Genomic DNA, 18,423 nt, shown 5'->3' with positions numbered 1-18,423 from the left:
TATAATCTTCATCATCATAATATATCATTAACCATGGAAAAGGTTAACGAAATTATGAACAAATACCCAGATGCTACGGAGGTTTCTCTTGAGCACTGTGGTTTAAAAACTTTGGATGAAATTCTTGTCGATCTCTCCAAGTTGAGATACCTCAAAGTTTTAAGGCTTGCAAATAATCAGTTGAGATACTTACCCTCAGATATGAGTGGTCTTCAAAGAGTTGAATATTTGGATCTCCGAAACAACAATTTCAATTCATCACAGAATGTTCTTTCAGGCTTGTTTTCCCTACCTTCTCTCAAGCACTTGTATATTACCCTTGACGAACAAGAGGAAGATGAAATTATCGTTTCCCTTTCTAATTTGGAATCTTTTAATGGAACTCGTAAGTATAGATAATAGGTAATAATTTAATATTAAATAATATATAACAGCACTCACAGATCTTCCTGATGCAGATCCTCCCCAATATTCACCAAGCAAAAACAACTCATCACCAAAAAGAACCAACAATACAGATAACCGGAACAATGATGATACAAATAATATCCCTCCAATAGAACAAGAAGAAGCATCAACCCCACAAAGCAATGGCACTACTAGTGAAGAAATTGGTGTTGAGGATTTTAAGGATGCAAAAAGACTTCACGAAGCAGTCTGTTTGTACTTGGGAAAGAAGACACCCTTCGTAATTGACTCGATTCCAAACTTAAAAGTACTGCTCGACTTGAAAAGAGAAACAACACCACAAGGTTCGATCAATTATCAGTCCGAACTTTTCAATAGCAAGAAGCAACTCTTTGATATCTCATTCGAGGATGTTATCGAGAAGGTGGCTCAAACTGATAAGAAAGCAGCCAGTATTTTAACAATTGTTAAGAATTCATACTCTGATTTGTGTGATTTTTACTATTCACTTATCAAATCAGTGTCGGGGGAGTGCTTTTCAAAATTATTGGCACTCCAAAAAGAGTTGGATAGTGCAGATAAGGACATTGCTCAATTATTAGAGGAGACTGAAGCTCTTCACAAGCTAGCATCTGAAAGCGAAGAGGCAAAGAATAAGATTATAAGACAACAAGAGCTGGAAAGAAGCAGAATGGCTGAAGAAATTGGAGAATTGAAAGTAGAAATTGAACGATACAAGAATAGGCTCAATCAAATTCAAGTCAATAGACAGAAACTTGCCCTTCAAGTCACAAACACTCCAACCCAGGTTTTGAACCAAAGTACTGCCAAACCAAAAGAAACAAAACCAACTAAGTTGAAACCTCTAAGTCTTAAACAATTAAAAGAAGTAATAGAAGAAATATATCAATCTAAGCAAAGATTTGACCAGAAATGCCACGACAATCAATTACCAAGAGAAACCATGGAACAACACTTATATACATACCTTAATCAAAAGTACGGTTTAAAGAGCCTCGTTTTCGAGTGGGCTACTGCCATTACTTTTGCTGTTAAGAGATTTTCCAGAGAAGACAATGATGTCAAATGTTTTGGAAAGATTTTGAGAAATGAAATTGATGAAGAATTCAGATTTGTTCAAAAACAACTTAAGGACACTACAGTTGAACTCCTCAAGGTATTCCTTAGAGGAAAGTATAGTAAGAAGGTAGATAGTGAATTAATTCAAATTATTCAAAACAGAGTGAATGGCGATTTGAATGAAGATGAATGGGTTGACATTATCAAGTACATGTACAATAAGGAAGATTCACTCACTGTCATTATCAGAGTTAACGACGCTGTTATGGAAGGTCAAAAAGCTTCTCTCAACCAATCAGGAGGATCTTCACAATCTAATAAGAGCTTTGAAAAGTCAAACAAGGTTCCATTCAAGATGTTTATCGATGTATTATTGGACTTCCAATTGGAATCACATGAAAAGTTCCTAAACAAGTTTGTCAAATTATTTAGAGAAATTGATATCAACAGAGATGGTATTTTGAACCAAGTTGAGATTAAGAGATTATTAATGACGGTAAATCCAAATTGTAATGAGTCTGAATTGATGACAAGTATTTCCACCATTGATCCGAACAATAATCAACAAGTTACCTTCTCTGAGTGTGTTGCCTTTTTGAGTGCAGATCTAGTAAAGATGGCTTCCGAAATGTCTAACATCAGCTCAACCAAACAATCCCATTTAAGTTCTAGCAACCTTTCCATTGGTGACTTGTAAAATGAAAGATAGATGTTTAATAAAGCATTTCATTTCAAAATAACCCAATACTTCCAATAATTCATAGCCCACAACAGATTTATTGATATTTACTAAAATCTTCAGCGCTTCCTCTTTGGCTCATGGACCCATAACTTCTTGTTTCAGACCTATTTGAAACCATATAGTCGTCCAAGTTTGATATTTGGGAGAGACCAGACATGCTTTTCACTTTTGGAATATTTAATCTTGCTGCTTCCAATCCATTATTCTCCACTGGAATAGCGTCTGTACTAACTGTAATGTCATATTCTTCCAAAGCTGGCAAGTGGTGCTTGCTGTGAAGTAAATAGGTTTTCATCTTGCCTTTTCCTTTTACCATAATTTCGTCTCTTTCCTCAAACTTGAATCCCAAGTCATGAACACGCTCATAGGTTGATCTGCTCATGTGAATCCTTCCCGGGACACCTGTAGATTCCATTCTTGAGGCAGTATTGATTGTATCACCCCACAAATCGTAGGCAAATTTGAGTTTACCAATCACTCCACCAACTTTAATTTTCAGTATTCATGAATAAACATGTTACTACTTACCACACGGTCCGGTATGAAGTCCAATACGAATATTAATATTCCTCTTTTCATTCTTATTAAATTGATTCAAAAATCCAAAAACATCAATTGAGAATTTCAAAGCTCTCTCAGGATGGTCGCTCGATTTTGAAGCATATAAACCTCCTACAGCAAAGAAGGCATCACCAATGGTTTTAATCTTATCCAATCCATGCCTATCAGTGAGAGAATCAAATCCCTCCACAATTTGATTTAACATGGTGACCAAATCAGAAGCTTCCATCTGGGATGAAAATTTGGTAAATCCAACCATATCTGAAAAGAAAACAGAAACATCTCCAAACTTTTCTGAAATATTTCTTTCACCTTCCATCAATCTATGAGCAACTGGTTTTGGAAGAATATTCAACAAGAGTTCTTCACTCTTCTTCTTTTCTTCTTGAATCAGTGCATTTTGCTTCTTTTCCATTGTAACATCTCTAATGAAACATGAAAAAATTGGTTTCTTATTATAGTAGCTGACACATAGAGTGACTTTGGCAGGGAAAATAGTCTGGTTTCTTCTCTGACAATCTATTTCCAATACCTCTCCTCCTACATTGCTGGATGAATTCATTAAGGTAATAAATTTCAAAACTCTTGGTTGATCCTCCATAGAGAACAGATTTGAAATATCGAGACCAACAACTTGACTCTTTCTACATCCAAACATATCTTCAGCTGCATTGTTGAACACTTGAATAGCACCTTCATGATTACAAATAACACTACCATCTGTGGTTGCATTTAGAATTGAGATGGTCATTGACATTGGATCTTCTGCCTCCTCCTCTTCACTACTCATCCCTTTCTTTACCTTATTTGCAATCTTTTCAACAGTGGAATAGGTAAATCCACCAATTTCGTGTGAAATAACAAATTGATTAAGCTCTCTATTCTGTTCCAAAATATTCCACTTAACATAGTTGAGCATTGTTCTAGCATGATGCTTTTCATCCCAAAAGTTTTGAAGGAATGTATAGGAAAAGTAGAATAGAACCAAAACAATACCCAATCCACCAAAGCAAGATGCATATGTAATGACAATTGATGCATTCTTTGAATGTGAAACAAATGTCTTGATAAATTCAAATAATTTTTGTGAAAGATAAATCGAAACATAATAAATATGTGAAAAGTAATTTTCCACTTCAGTTTCAGGTTCGTTAAGTGAGACAGCAAAATCTTGATTGAATTCAGTAGCATGAGAAACAAACATATCTACTAAATCTTCCATTCCCATACAATCTAGAACTGCCATCATTTCAGTAGTGTTTGTCAGCCTTTCAGGTGAGCCTGTAGCATTCACACAACTGCCTTTCAATAACTGATCAATTTCTTCATAAACTCCATAGATGGAACTCTTGTAATTATTCGATTCACTTCCTACAGAAATAGCTCTCCAAGCAAAGTTCGCTATAGCCAGCTGTTCAATATTAATCTTCTTGATGGTTTCTTGTGGTATTGGATACAAATGACTTTCTAATATCATTTCTAACAAGTTAAAATTAACAACCATGGAGCTTAATACTACGGTATTCATAGAATTGGTTGCTAACATGGTCGACTCTGCAGATCTAGCATTGATATTGAATTCTACAATTACCAAAATGGTTACAATAACCACTACCACAATAGTGGCAATTGTGAAAGACAAGAACATTGCCTGCGGTGTGAAAATAGTTCTATTCTCTTTTCTAATTTCATCTTCGACCTTCTTATCAAATGAATGGAAAATTTTACCAGTCTCATCTTTGGGAACCTTTGTGAAAACCTTATTGAATATTCTGTGTAATTGTAATAGTTCTGTTCTCAGCACGAAAAGATAAATAGAGGTGAATACAAGGTAAAGTCCCAAAACTCCACAACAAACGCTGTGAAAAATTATACTTCCTTGTTGGGAGCTATATTTTGATCCTTCAATAAAAGTTACACAAAATGAATCAAATGCCTCTGTCAAGTGCTTTCTATTAAGGAAGATGAGAAGAAACGGATAATTGGATAGAGTCTTATTGAAAGTGGTTAAATCCTCCATTCCATCAATAATATCACTTCCTGAATCAATAATCATATCTACAAATTGACCAACCGATGAGTTACCAATATCATACAATGGATCTGCCAATTCATCAAATTGTTTTGTGGGAATGTAATAGTCCCAACTCTGATCCGTATAGGTCTTGACAACTTGTTCAATAAAAGCCCCAGATGTAGAAGCATATTGCACAAGCTGTACCTTGGATATTAGATATTCTATTTGTTTTCTAGAAACTGACTTGATAATTTCCAATTCAACCAAATCCTCTGGATGTGAGGCGTGATTGAACTTGGCTAGAATGGCTCTCATTTGTTGAGCCATCAATGAAGGTATTGAACTCAAACTGCAAACTGTCTCCTGAAGTGAAACTCTCTTCGAAGTTTCGTCATTGATTGATAATGAAGTTGCCAAACAAGTAACGAATACAATGACTGTGAAAAAGCAAAATAGAGCAAACCAAATTGTGTAATTCTTATTGTCATCTGGTGAATTGAGAGCCATTCGATAGACAATCTCCTTCTTGGTTCCTTCATCTTGCATGGCACTGACAGAATCCCAATTCTCTTCATCGACAATAACCATCTCTTGAACGTCATCATTAGCGGGTGTGAAATCCCTTCTCATTTCTGAAGTGGTTGTTACTGGAAAGACTCTATTTCTAGAACCACCTTTTTGAGGGACAAAGAAACGACTTGTTTTGTGAGTGGGTCTTCTTCCTCTCTTGACTTCTTCCTCCTCGAGAGTATTGGCTTCTTCATATAATTCTTGAGCTGCCTCCTTTTCAAAACGCAAGGTTTCCAAATATACAGCATATGATCTTAACAGAGTCTTGTTGTTTCGGTGCATGGCTGCCAAATTTCTATATCTATTATCACAGTCATTCACCATTTTAGTGACAGTTCTGTTAATATTTTCCAATTTGACAATGTGTGGCTTATCACTCAAGAGTTCTTTGAAGAATTCTCTGTGAAAATACATGATGAGAACTTGTTTCTTATCCAGAGAGCTCATTTGTTGCTTGAGTTCAAGGTTGAAAGCATTGGATTGAGAGGCTATGGATTCAATCTCCCTCGTTCTTAGAATAATGTGGAATTTTTGAATAATGTTAGGTTGGTGCTTCAATCCTCTCGTCATTATTCCAATCGAAATCACAGAATTCGTCAAATTAGCATCAGCATCGCCAAAGAAACCAAAGTACATTCCTGATAAGATTAAATATTCAACATCAATTGCAACTTTGGTATTCATACAGCTCTGAACTAAATTGTTACAAATCTCAAAATCTGAATCTTCCTTCTCTTCAAAACTATTTAAGGAAAATTTCATAAAGGTGAGCAACTTTTTCAAAGTATGTGTTTCCTCACAGTTCATGTAATATTTGATACTCTCTGTTTTGGAGGTTTTTCTGTTGTTGAATAATTCTCTGAGGGATTTTTTAACACCTCTTGTCATCAAAATAAGGTAAATTTGAAATATTGTTGTTGAGAGAATGAAAAATCCAATCATTAACACCAATGTTCCTCCAGTAACAGATCCGCCAATTGTCTCCACCAATTGAGAAGAAAGACCACTACTATTCACTAATATTGAATGACTAACTATTGGACCAATCGATCCAACAACTCGGGCACATAAAATTCCAATCAATATTGAATTTTCAAATCTCTTAAAGAATGGCAATCGATTAGCAAAAATTCCAATCAATAGCAGTGAAAGAACTATTTTTAAAGAGGAGCCAACAATTACATAATTCACATCACATATTACAGTGAGTAAAACTGATAATTGGTTGAAAATGAATAAGGCAGTGAGAGGGTAAACTCTTTCAGCAGCAAAAAAGATATATCTCAACGAAGGAGGTATTGTTTCCACAACAATATAGGATCCTATCAGTGTTATAATAATTGTTAGTACTATGCCAACACATCCAATGACTATAGCTGCAATGTTCATTGGAGAATTGTACTGAATGGTTGGAAAGTGAGTCAATGACCCATTTGAAGAATAGATAGCCATAGGAATGGAGTGTATCCAAACAATGAAGGGAGAAAGGAATAATACGACCATAGAGAATATCCTAAGCGCTATCCTCATTCTAGGCACGACCTTACTTCCCCTATCTACAAAAACTTTGAACAAGTAGAAGAAAAATAAGGCCATTCCCTCAATGGCCACAAATATAGCCAAGAGTGAAACAATTGCCTCATACGGATAATGTTCAGCCCCTAGATTGATTGGATAGAAGAGTACTCTCCAAATCCATCCAGGAATACCTCCCCATAACATACTATTAGAACTATTCAATGATGATGATGTAGAGGTTGTTGGATCTTGTGATATCAAGCTAGGGCTCGAAGAAATAATCACAGTTATATACAATAGGTATGAGTATAAGAGAAAATTAATAAAGGCACCTCTTTTGGAATTAACCTTAGGCGTTTTAACATTAAGTGATATTAGGAATTGAAATAGGGTTTCTCTCAGAGTTATAAATTTGTTATTACCAGTGAGAGCTGATGATTGTTGACCCGATGATATTGTTGATGAGCCACCACCAATGTGTGATGGTGCTCCCACAGTATTATTAGTATTTCTTACATTGTTACCACTCTCGTTATGTCCTCCTACCGAATTGGATTCATGAGGGTTTTTATAATCTAGAAACTCTTCATTGCTGGCGTCCGAAGATGAAATGGTAATACTGTTAATCACCTTCTTCTCCTCCATTATTATTATTAATCAATCAATATTTAACAAGCTACTTTTCTCTGTAAAATATAGAGTTTAGAGTTTGTTTCAAGATTCAACTCGGCAATTAAGGTTGATTTGTTAAGGGGTTTTTAAGATTTTGGCGTTTTTCTTTTGTTTTTTACGTAGGAGGAGAAAACCAAACTTGAAATTCGAGGGCTAATTAAGGAAGTGAATTGGTTTTTGGCGTTTTCAAAAAATCGCAGGTAAAATATATTTCCCGTATTGAACCCACTATCTTAAGGAGAGGTATTTATCACATTAAATGATTAATTGTTTGTTGAATTATTGAGATTATTATAAATGTTATAGAGGTATAATATTGGATGTGATAATTCTATATTACACATGCGGTAACTTGATTGGAATGGTAAAAGAGATGCGAAATGAAGAATGGCAAAATTCATGCCTCCATTAAGGCATGAAATGGCCTCCATCCAACTAGGTATCCATTGTATTTTAGGAAATTTTAGTCTTTCTTTTGATTTTAACCTTATTTTAACACAAGCCATAAGCCAGGTAAAGTAGTTATGGCACAACTGTTTATCCAAATCTTAAATTCTCTAATATAGAGACAATTGTAAATGTAATTATTTCATCATGTCAAGGGTTAGGTTTTTAGGGATATTAAGAGATTAAAGGACAATTAAAGTTGTCAGTATTTATAATATTATCAATTCGTGTAAAATCAAACAATAATTTATAAAGTAGAAAATATGTACAAATATGTGTATAAATTAGATAGTATGATACAATTACAAGTTAATCTCTTGCTTATAATTAACAAGAACAACCAGTGTTTTGTTGAGGCTTTGGTTCGTCTCCAAAGTCTGTCAACCCTTCATTTCTTTGAATAATATCTTCCTTAGCCACTGATAATGCTCTCTTTGCCAAAGTTACTACAATTCACAATTATTAACAACATAATAACAAACTTGTCTACATACCAAAGGCATTTTCTACATTGGTACCATCCTTGGCACTACATTCAAAATATGGAATATTGCCCTTACTTCTACACCAATTAGTGACCTGTTTTTGTTGGACTTGTCTCATGTTTTCCATGTCAACCTTGTTTCCAATGAGTACGAATGGGAAATTATCAGGATCTTCTGGAGTGGTTTGCATCAAGAATTCATCTCTCCAATTATTAACATTTTCAAATGTCTTTGGTACAGTAATATCAAAAACAAGTACACAAGCATCGGATCCTCTAAAGAATGCAAATCCCAAACTGTGGAAACGTTCTGTTTGATATTATTTCCAATAAGAATATGTATTTATCCAATAATATTAGTAATAATATTTAGAAACGTTCAACAATAAATTCGTTATTAATAATTATAATAAATTTAAATATCCAATAAACAAACCTTGACCAGCAGTATCCCAAATTGACAAGGAACACATCTTATCTTCAATCATAACCTCCTTCGTTAAAAAGTCTGCTCCAATAGTAGCCTTGTATTGAGTTGAAAACTTTTTACTAACGAACTGATTCATCAAACTAGTCTTACCAACGGAAGAATCTCCCAAGACAATAACCTTTAAAAGTTCCTTCTTTGACATTGTTAACAATTATGTGTTTGGTTTTTTATTAAAGAATAATTAAATTATAAATAATATTTGATGATGATCAAAAAATACGCGTGATGAACCAATGAAAAAGCGCCAATTTTTTTTGGTTTTTGATATTTTTCGTATTAGTGGCGGAAATTCAGTTTGTTCGTAAGATTTTTTCATGTTCAATCTCCACGGAGGTTGTTGAATAATATATTAGATATATTTAAATAATATTATTATTTTTCATCACCATGTGTTAGTAGAGGTATTATCCGTGATGAACAGCTTCAGCTAATAATATTCAAGCTTGCAAGAGAATAAGATACAACTTCCTTTTCAATATTCAGATGTACTTATCGGTGTAAACACCTCTTTGATGACCTTCATCCCTTGTGGTAAGGATCTAATCAGTGAGCATTGGTGATTTTTTTTTAAATTAAAATTTTCATATTATATTAGAATTTTTTTATTTTTTTAAACGGCTAATTGGAGCGGTGAGCTGTAATTGTAAAACGGACAAAAACAAGTGTATAAATGCGACAACAGTGTTGCAGTATCTTGCTGGATATTTCCATTCTTGCCTTGCACAACTCGTATTAACAACATTGAAAATGTGCTGAAACATTCATTTGCATATCTCGAGATTTGATGCCTTAGGTATTTAACACTCAATTGACTCTCAAATCAAATCAAACGATCATCATTGCTTTGATTTATTTAAAAAAATGTCATTCACTGCCTTTTACGCTTTCAAGCCAAACAATTCAAATACTACTCAACAGTTAATTATTGGTAGAGAAGATGGTACACTTTCGTCTATCACATTAAATGATTCTGCTGCTTCCCATGGCACACCTATTCGAAACAAGATTCATGAAGGTAAAGTCTTGGGTATCACCCACAGTGATGACTATCAAGTTGGTTTCTCATGGACTGAGAGCGAATTGGCCATTTGGAATTACGAAACTTTGACTAAACTTTACAGTATCGCCATGCATGGAATTCAAAGTATCAAATTCCAATTTGGAACTGCTTTCGTCTTCCTTAAAGATGCCACCTACATTCGCTTTGATTGGAATGGCAGTGAAATTGTCAAACTGATTGAAGCTGTCAAAATTTTCCCTGACAGCACCACCACTTGCACAAGTTTCAATTTCATGGTCGAAGGTGGCAAAGGTAATAAGGTTTACATGTTCTGCAATGACTACCGATTGAGATCTGTTACTTTTAACAAGATTGTCAAAAAGAGAGTGGTTGAAGATCATCTCTATTCATTTGACAAGTTTAAAGAATTTGGAATTCATCATGCTTTGGTTTCACATGATGCCAATGTTGTGTTTATTCATGCAGATGAGAATACTCCTGATTTTGTTAATTGCAAGAAGATTAATGGGTCCAGAAAGGGAGAATATCACAACATGTTCATGTTCTTGATGAGTGACGTTTCTCCAATGTACAATTTCAGAACTATTCCATCATGTGAAAAAGGTAAGTGTTCATAGATTAATTTTCATGAGAATTGTTAATTGAAATAGTATTGGATATGTTCATGTCACCAAGTAGACACTTGTTATTGGTTTTGACTAGTGACAATATTCACTACATTAATTTGGATTCTGAAAATTATGGATCTACAGCAAGACCTGAATCAATTTCCAAATTCCAAGCAATGAAACTTTCAAATGATGAATCTGTGTTGTATATTCAATGTCAAGATGGTTCCATTCTTCCAATTGCTGATCCAAAGAAGAAGATTACTGACAGTCAAACAATTATTAAATCTTTCATGGAATAAACATGTAAATTTATTACAATGAAAAGAATTATTAAATAATTTTTGGAATTTTCCATTTGGATTTTTAAGTTCTTTGAAATTTCTAACATTTCACAGAAAGGAATTTCCATCATGACATGTCAACTTTGCCATTTTCTTGACCGGTTATCAGAAACTGTCCTCATTACGGACCTGGATCCGTGCGTATAATCTATCTTCTTCCAATAATATAAATAGATATTTCTTTCGCAATAAGTCTTTGCCAAACAAAATAACAAACTTTAAAAAAAACAATCAAAACAAATATATTAAAATGTCTGACTCTAATAATTATTCATCTGTTGTCATTGTTGGTGCCAGTGGTTTCCTTGGTTCTCAAATTACTAAAGCATTCCTTAGTCAATCAGGTGTTAAAACTCACATTCTTGTTAGAAAGGGAAGTGAAACAAAGGTTGAAGAATTGGTCAAGTTGGGAGCTCACTTGATTGAAGGAGATGTTGTTGGTTCAACTGTTGAAGAATTGGCTCAATCATTGAAGGGAATTCAAGTCATTGTGAGTGCAGTTTCTGGTGATCATTCAGTTTTCTATGATGGTCAATTGAAATTGTTGAATGCTGCCAAGTTGGCTGGTGTAAACAAGTTTATTCCATCAAGCTTTGGTTCAAATTATGAAAATTTCGAATTTGGTGAACTTCTTCTCAATGATCCAAAGAAGAAACTTGTTGTTGACTTGAAGAATCAAACTCAAGTTGACTATTTACTGATTCATACAAGTATTTTCTACAAGTTTGCATTCTATCCAAACTTCCTCTTTGAAAAGGAAGGTGATTCTTACAAATATTATGGAGATTTACATGGTAAGGTTCAATTGACTGACACTGCTGATATTGCCAAATATGTTGTTCAAGCTGCTTTGAATCCAAACTTGAAAAACAAATCAATTAACATTGCAGGTGATGAATTGACCTTGAAAGAAGTGGCTGACATTGTTGTGGGTCCACAAGCAACTTTGGTTCGTGCTGGATCAGCTCAAGATTTACTCAACCAAATCCAAGAAAAGTTGAAGAATGGTTTTGCTCCTGAAGAATTCCTTTCAATCGCTTTTAGTCAATTGAAATGGGGAATTGTTTCTGGAAAGTCACTTGTTGAAAAGCTTGATAATAATCTCTTTGATGTAAAGCCAACTTCTTTGATTGAATATGCAAAGAATCAATAAAATGAAATAGCATTGTAAATTATCAAGAATAATATCTAATAATTTCTCTCTTATTCAAAATATAACTCTGTCAATAGAGATCACTGGTAAATTGATATCGGATAGTGTCAATCAATTATTGGAGAATACATCCAACTAATTATGTTTTGAAAAATCATCAAGAATTGTTATTACTTTTACGATCCGTCCACATTAATTGAAGCAGTAAATTAAATAATCATTAAATTCCATCTAGTTAAGATATTTAGAGAGTTCTTTTCGGAGGTCATTAAGCATGACTGGTTTCCTCAAAACAGAATCAAATCCTGCCTGTTGAATGGTATCCATGCTTTCCCAAATGTTTGCAGTGACAGCAATAATCTTGGCAGAGCATTTTAAATCTCTCATGAGTTTGCAGCTCTCCTTTCCGCAAAGGACTGGCATTAGCAGATCCATTAGAATAATATCGTATGGTCTTGACGTTTTTTTCACCATCTCAAAAGCTTCCAAACCATCAGCAGCTGTTTCCACTTCAAAGCCAAGAAGGGTCATTAATTTCTGAAGTACTTTTCTATTGACATCATTATCATCGACAACGAGAGCTCTCTTGGCGCCATTTGCAACCTTATCAATATGGAATGACTTGTCATTTTCCTTATTCTTTACAACAATATTATTGTACAAAATATTGATAAACTTTTCAAATTTGAAAGGAAGATAGAGTGTGTTAGAGTTCAAATTGGATGTTGTTGATCGAGAACAAAGCTGAATGATGATATTTTCCTTCGCATTAATATTCATGGAGAACGGAGAGGAAAACTTGTTTGAATTGTACAGTATCAAACAATTATTAAGATTGGTTGTGCTATTGAAAAAATCTATGGCATCCTTCTCAGTGGATAGTTCTCTGATTGGTTTTTTGAAAACAAATGCACAATACTTGTGAAGAACATCTTTCACTCCGTCATCGTCGTCTAAAATTAATACTTCTCTGACATCGCTCGTTTCCAATTCTTTAATCTTATTATGTATGCATTCAGAATACTGTTTCGATTCCTCTTGTGGAATTTTGATTGTTGGAATGTAGAGAGTGATTGTCGTTCCTTCATTGACTTTACTCTTTACAATAATCTTTCCCCTCATTAATTGAATCAATTTGTGGGAGATGCTCAATCCGAGGCCGTGTCTATCGTTGAATGAATTGTTAGTGTTAACAACGGATTGGGTATAGTACCTATCAAATTCCATATTTTGTTTCACAGTCTTTTCCTCAACAATATGAAAAGGTTCAAATAACTTTTCCAACTGATCAGGAGCAATTCCAATTCCTGTATCTTTACACTCAATTTTTAAAAAGCAAATATTATCCTCTTCAATAGGCTCAGATTCTCCAATATCGAGAGAAATCCTCTCTTCTTTGAATGGAAAGTCTGCATCTGATCTGTCAACTGTTCCACAAGTGAAGATAACCTTTCCATTCCTTGTATACTTGACACTATTGGATACAATATTGATTAAAATTTGAGAGAGTCTTACCGAGTCTGCTTTGAGTACGATTGGAACATTTTCAACATCAAAGAATGACTGAAGTACAAGACCCTTGTCTCTTGCAATGGTTGAAAACACTGAAATGATGGAATCGCTCATTTCCAGAATGTTGAAGTGGCTATAATTCAATTTCAATTGACCCAACTCGAGACTACTTATTTGAAGCGAATTGGAAAATATATTCAAGAGCATTCTTGCATTACTGTGTATATCATCGATGAGGTCAATGTTCGATTCACTAGCAGAGATTACCTCCTTAATTACTGGTTCTCTTGTTTCATGTTTGTTAAAATCCGTTTGGCTCAGTGTGTCAATAATCTTTTTAATTTCTATTTTCAAAATTTCAATAATTCCAATCATTCCATGTAATGGATTCCTCATCTATTTTTCAAAATTAAAATAATTAATTTAAATAGTTATTAATTGAAAATGTACAAATAATAGAATAGCACTCACCTCATGAGACAAGTTTCCAATAAACTTGGTTTTTGATGCATTTAAAAACCTTTCAGTTTTGATTTGATATTCAAATCGGATACTTCTACTGTACTGCTCTTCAACATCTCTCGAGAACATGATTCCCAATGCAAGAATGAACACCTGTATAATGGTATTTTGTAGAATAGTTTGTAAATAAATAGATGAATTCAAGACCATATGCATGTGTGGTGTTTGCTTCTCAAGATGAGTGAGTGTGATGAATCTTCCTCCCCTCTCCACTTCTGAAAACATTACTTGGAAAGATACATACTGCCCAAACATGGAACTGAAAATGAGGGTCAGACAGGATATAAGAGAGAGTGAATTTCTGAAAAACGCCACATGAGAAAATATAAGCAATGCAAAGCCATTCATTATCCATATGGGTGAGTAGAACCCTGAATAGATTTGATTAACAGCTCTCACTGAGCCCAAAATTAAATTCTTAAAAACGTGAGCCAATTCCAGTGTTGGCAAATCCTTTGCAGCTCCACAAAATATTAGTAATAACTGCACCACAATATCCAAAAAGGTGTCAAGGAAGCACAATGAGAAAAAGTTGACTTGTCTAATAAAATTCCATTCAATATAGAATATTGACGTGATTAAATTCAAACTAAGTCCTAAAAGTATTAGTATCTTGTATTGCTCCTCTGCTGCTCGTATTTTCATTTGATATTTCAATTGATCGTCTTCATCAGCCAAAAAAACATTCCTAAAGTATTTAATATATAATTTCCGCAGTCTACTCTTCTTTTGAATTTCTTCTTCTTGATTATTTACATATTTCTTTCCATTCTTGTCTTGATGATAATCTGGATAGTCCGTTCTCGGTTTCGATTCCACTAATTGTGTTGATGGTTTTTCTTGCTTTAAACCATTGCCGTCAAAATTATTCCTCGGCTGTTGTTGTTGTTGTTGTTGTTGAACAACCATCATATTAGTACTACTATTATTATTTCCAACAAAAGAAGTGGATAACTGCCTTGACGATGAAGGTGCTGATAAAGATGATTTTTCTAATGATGACAATTTTAAATTCATATCCATCCTAGCTCTGCTACTACTACAACCAGCACCGGCCTCTTCAAATCTTCCATCACCTACTGCAGCAACATCATCAACAGAACAAATTGGCAGTGAGGAGCCAATTTCGCACTCAATTTCCTCTTTCATTTTTTTTTGCTGTATTGAGGCTAAAATAATGCTTGATTCGCAAAACAACTGTAGTTGATGGATAAATATATTGGTTGTGTAGATGTTGTGATGTTTATTGAGGAGGAGGAGGTTGTACATTAGAGGTACAGCACTTACTGAATCTCAAAAGATTAATAGGTGGAAATGTAATACTAGTGTAGAGTTGTTCCATATGATTTGGAAAATCCTTAAATAAGCTATTGCTTATTTTAATTAGCCCTGTAAATCACTGTTATTGCAAAGTTGAATAAAAAAATTTGAGCTGCTCATAGAGGGGGTCGAACCCTCGGCCATCTGCTAACCTCATTTCTCATAAGACAAATGCTCTACCACTGAGCTATATGAGCCTCGTTGTTATGTCTAAAAATAAAATAATTGAACAGTAATGGTACTTGAAGAATATTCAGAAAAAAAATGTCACGACAACGACAGCTGTGAAATTATTGATTTAACTCCGAGAATGTAATCAGTGCAATTTTTCTACATCATGAACAACAGAAAGTGGATGTTCAACAATATTATTATATGATATTTAATAGGATCATTAATTTACAGCAAGTATGAATTAGACCATTTATATTTTGTTCATCAACTCTGTTACATGTAATCCAAACAAGAATAACCCAAATATTTAATGCTTGCACAAACAACAACCCTCTGGCTACTCACTCCAATTAAAATCAGCTTCTCAACATTTGTGTGAAAACAAAATAACATGTTAAAGATGGCAACTGCCATCGCAAGAATTAAATCCAAGAAGGAAGAAACTACATGAAAGAGTTAACAACCAGTCATTATTGTGCATGTTCCGCTGCTCTCGCATGCCCATTTACTTTTTCATATGGGTATTTGTATTAATGTGGAAATATTCGAATAAAAATTTTAATTTATTTACAATTCTCGAAAATGTCAAAATTTTTCTCAATGTCAAAAATGTTATTGCTTATTGTTTGAACTCGTATTGTTATATTGATAGTAAGAATATTTGAAAATCTTTTCTCCTCTTCCTTTTTTCTGCATTTCATGCTCTCCCTTATTAAATTGTTCATATTCATTTTGTAAAAGAAAGGAATCTTGTTGTGGAGCGATTGAACTCGTTGAGGGTATCATTACAGTGGCAGTAGGTTTTGTGGTTTTCCTCTTTTTTGATAATTGACTTGTTGGAGTAGCATTTAGAGTAGAAGAAATATTACTTGTTACTGTGTTATGTCTTCCACTACTGTTAATAGAATTATTCAAATTATTAATATTGTTATTATTTGGAGGAGATTGAGAACGAGGACTATTATCTAACAGCTGTTGATGTGCTACTATTTGTGTGAAATCGTGAGATATGGCTGCATGTGAATCTGGGGAATGACGTTTCTTCCGAAAAGTAGTAAAACTCGTAGTAGAATTGGCATGTTGGTCATGATAATTCGAAATTGGAACAAATGAAGAAGAAGGAGGTGGTGAATGAGTCTTGTCAAAAAATTGGGTATTCGTGGAAGCAGGAGGAAAACTGAAAGGATTGTTTGAAGGAGAGCTAGATGATGTTGGAGGACTATCTTCATGCCACCATTCAAAAATGGAAGGTAGTCGAATATTATATTCCTCTTTCTCTTTTCCATGTTGTTGATATTCCTTCTTGTTGTTTGACTTTCTTGTCTCTGTATTGTTGTTTGTCATCCTCATAATCCCATGTGGTTGCTGAATGGTAATGGGCATTGTGTTGTTGCCTTGAATAGTCAAGGGACTGTTCAAGATATTTGTTTGTGTGATTGGAGGATTGATAATAGTGGTTGGATGGGGTAGTATTTGGATCCCTTGATGTTCGTTCATGTAAGAGGGTTGGGTTGCCATAGAATTGCTAGCTGACATTAAAGGTGTGTCACCAAAATAGCGTGGCATGGAATGTTGTTGTTTCATAGGGGTTTCATCTTGTTGCTTTTTGGATTGATGAATCAGAATTGAATTATCATGTGGAGATGATTTGGTGGCATGTGAATTATTGGATGAAGAAGCATCTGAAAGTGTTGGTTGTTGATTCTGTTGATGATGATGCTGTGGTTGAATAGTAGTTGTAATCAATAACTGATTATTATGTGAATTACTTGATGATGAAGAAGAACCAACACCCTCAGCTTGATTCTCCATGAAAGAGGACCAATTAAAACGTTCTCGTTTTGTTCTAGAAGAGTTGGGATTATAGGGATGGTGTTGGAAAGACATGTCAATTTGAGACAATCAACATTTGTGCTATTTAACCTGTTGGATACAAGTGGACCAAATGTGTTAACACAAAGTAGTAGTAATTAGAGTGTCGAGGGACTTGTAGGAGAAATATTGTGTGTTGTGTGAAAATTTAGGCTAGCAATTAGGGTTGACACAATTTTTTCTTGTCTGAAATCAATTTGTTAAGTGAGGTCGGTCAATATTACGGATGGAAACAACAAATAGACAGGAGAAGTTGTGATGTTAACAATGGAAGTGCCTCTTACGTTTTTAATGGAAGGTTTGTAGCTGTCTACTCTTTGTGGTATGATTGGACCAATGTGTCCGAAGCAAATTGGTAAGCTACTTCTCAATAGACGAAACACATTTGCATTCCTTCCTTTTCTCAATGTTGTTGCCTTGTGGCTCTGCATCCAACAACAGAGAAACATATTGAAAGGATAACGTGCAGAATCTTGGGTAAATTAAGTGGGGTTCCAACAACTCACAAAGCAAGTGAAGGAAAAGGCAATTTGTTACAACCAGTTTCAATAGTCAATTATAATGTGTGAGGAGGGGTTGCAGTTCTCTTAAGAAATGAAAGCTTTGATGCAAAAACGTACTATCAGTTTCTGTATTGCGGAATAATTATCTTGGTGCTGAATACCAAAAGTCACATGATTTCTGTCAACTAATCGTTCTTTTTTGTGGATTGTGTTGGCTCTACATGATGTAAAAATGACAGCTGTCCGTCATCACATACATAATAACTGGTAATAGCTGCCCTTTTAAAAGTATGAGCTAATTATGAACAATATTTCCAACAAAGCTCTTCAGCACGTTAGAAAAGTTGCGTATCTACAATTTGGTAATCAGTCTTTTTTGTACCTAAAGATTAGCCAGTTAGTTGG

General features: G+C 34.3%; 8 protein-coding genes and 1 non-coding gene across 9 annotated transcripts; 3 read left to right on the top strand and 6 right to left on the bottom strand.

Annotated features, from left to right (window-relative positions):
• Positions 1–33: 33 nt before the first annotated feature.
• On the top strand, positions 34–2,185 carry NAEGRDRAFT_51582 (uncharacterized protein; the record flags this gene model as incomplete). Its single annotated transcript, XM_002673516.1, has 2 exons — positions 34–385; positions 435–2,185. 2 exons carry the CDS (start codon positions 34–36, stop codon positions 2,183–2,185), a joined length of 2,103 nt encoding a protein of 700 aa, XP_002673562.1.
• A 79-nt stretch (positions 2,186–2,264) lies between these two features.
• Positions 2,265–2,645, bottom strand: NAEGRDRAFT_71438 (uncharacterized protein; the record flags this gene model as incomplete). The annotated part of the gene is made up of 1 exon (XM_002673435.1): positions 2,265–2,645. One exon carries the CDS (start codon positions 2,643–2,645, stop codon positions 2,265–2,267), a length of 381 nt encoding a protein of 126 aa, XP_002673481.1.
• A 105-nt stretch (positions 2,646–2,750) lies between these two features.
• On the bottom strand, positions 2,751–7,541 carry NAEGRDRAFT_71437 (uncharacterized protein; the record flags this gene model as incomplete). Its single annotated transcript, XM_002673434.1, has 1 exon — positions 2,751–7,541. The coding sequence occupies one exon, from the start codon at positions 7,539–7,541 to the stop codon at positions 2,751–2,753; it is 4,791 nt and encodes a 1,596-aa protein (XP_002673480.1).
• An 801-nt stretch (positions 7,542–8,342) lies between these two features.
• On the bottom strand, positions 8,343–9,131 carry NAEGRDRAFT_71436 (rab family small GTPase; the record flags this gene model as incomplete). Its single annotated transcript, XM_002673433.1, has 3 exons — positions 8,343–8,461; positions 8,510–8,809; positions 8,936–9,131. 3 exons carry the CDS (start codon positions 9,129–9,131, stop codon positions 8,343–8,345), a joined length of 615 nt encoding a protein of 204 aa, XP_002673479.1.
• Positions 9,132–9,850: 719 nt separating this feature from the next.
• Positions 9,851–10,920, top strand: NAEGRDRAFT_71435 (uncharacterized protein; the record flags this gene model as incomplete). Its single annotated transcript, XM_002673515.1, has 2 exons — positions 9,851–10,613; positions 10,661–10,920. 2 exons carry the CDS (start codon positions 9,851–9,853, stop codon positions 10,918–10,920), a joined length of 1,023 nt encoding a protein of 340 aa, XP_002673561.1.
• Positions 10,921–11,212: 292 nt separating this feature from the next.
• On the top strand, positions 11,213–12,293 carry NAEGRDRAFT_80929 (isoflavone reductase; the record flags this gene model as incomplete). Its single annotated transcript, XM_002673514.1, has 1 exon — positions 11,213–12,293. The coding sequence occupies one exon, from the start codon at positions 11,213–11,215 to the stop codon at positions 12,113–12,115; it is 903 nt and encodes a 300-aa protein (XP_002673560.1). The 3' UTR covers positions 12,116–12,293.
• Positions 12,294–12,346: 53 nt separating this feature from the next.
• Positions 12,347–15,298, bottom strand: NAEGRDRAFT_80928 (histidine kinase; the record flags this gene model as incomplete). Its single annotated transcript, XM_002673432.1, has 2 exons — positions 12,347–14,023; positions 14,099–15,298. 2 exons carry the CDS (start codon positions 15,296–15,298, stop codon positions 12,347–12,349), a joined length of 2,877 nt encoding a protein of 958 aa, XP_002673478.1.
• Positions 15,299–15,582: 284 nt separating this feature from the next.
• NAEGRDRAFT_t514 lies at positions 15,583–15,666 on the bottom strand. The gene has a single exon. It is a non-coding gene; the product is annotated as a tRNA-Ile (tRNA).
• Positions 15,667–16,255: 589 nt separating this feature from the next.
• Positions 16,256–17,530, bottom strand: NAEGRDRAFT_51578 (uncharacterized protein; the record flags this gene model as incomplete). The annotated part of the gene is made up of 1 exon (XM_002673431.1): positions 16,256–17,530. The coding sequence occupies one exon, from the start codon at positions 17,528–17,530 to the stop codon at positions 16,256–16,258; it is 1,275 nt and encodes a 424-aa protein (XP_002673477.1).
• Between the last annotated feature and the right edge of the window lie 893 nt (positions 17,531–18,423).

Source organism: Naegleria gruberi (assembly GCF_000004985.1).
Source record: "Naegleria gruberi genomic scaffold NAEGRscaffold_46, whole genome shotgun sequence".
In the NCBI taxonomy this organism is placed as follows: domain Eukaryota; phylum Heterolobosea; class Eutetramitea; order Acrasida; family Naegleriidae; genus Naegleria; species Naegleria gruberi.
The sequence above is the reverse complement of the archived record's forward strand: the minus strand, read 5'-3'. Positions and strand labels throughout refer to the sequence as shown.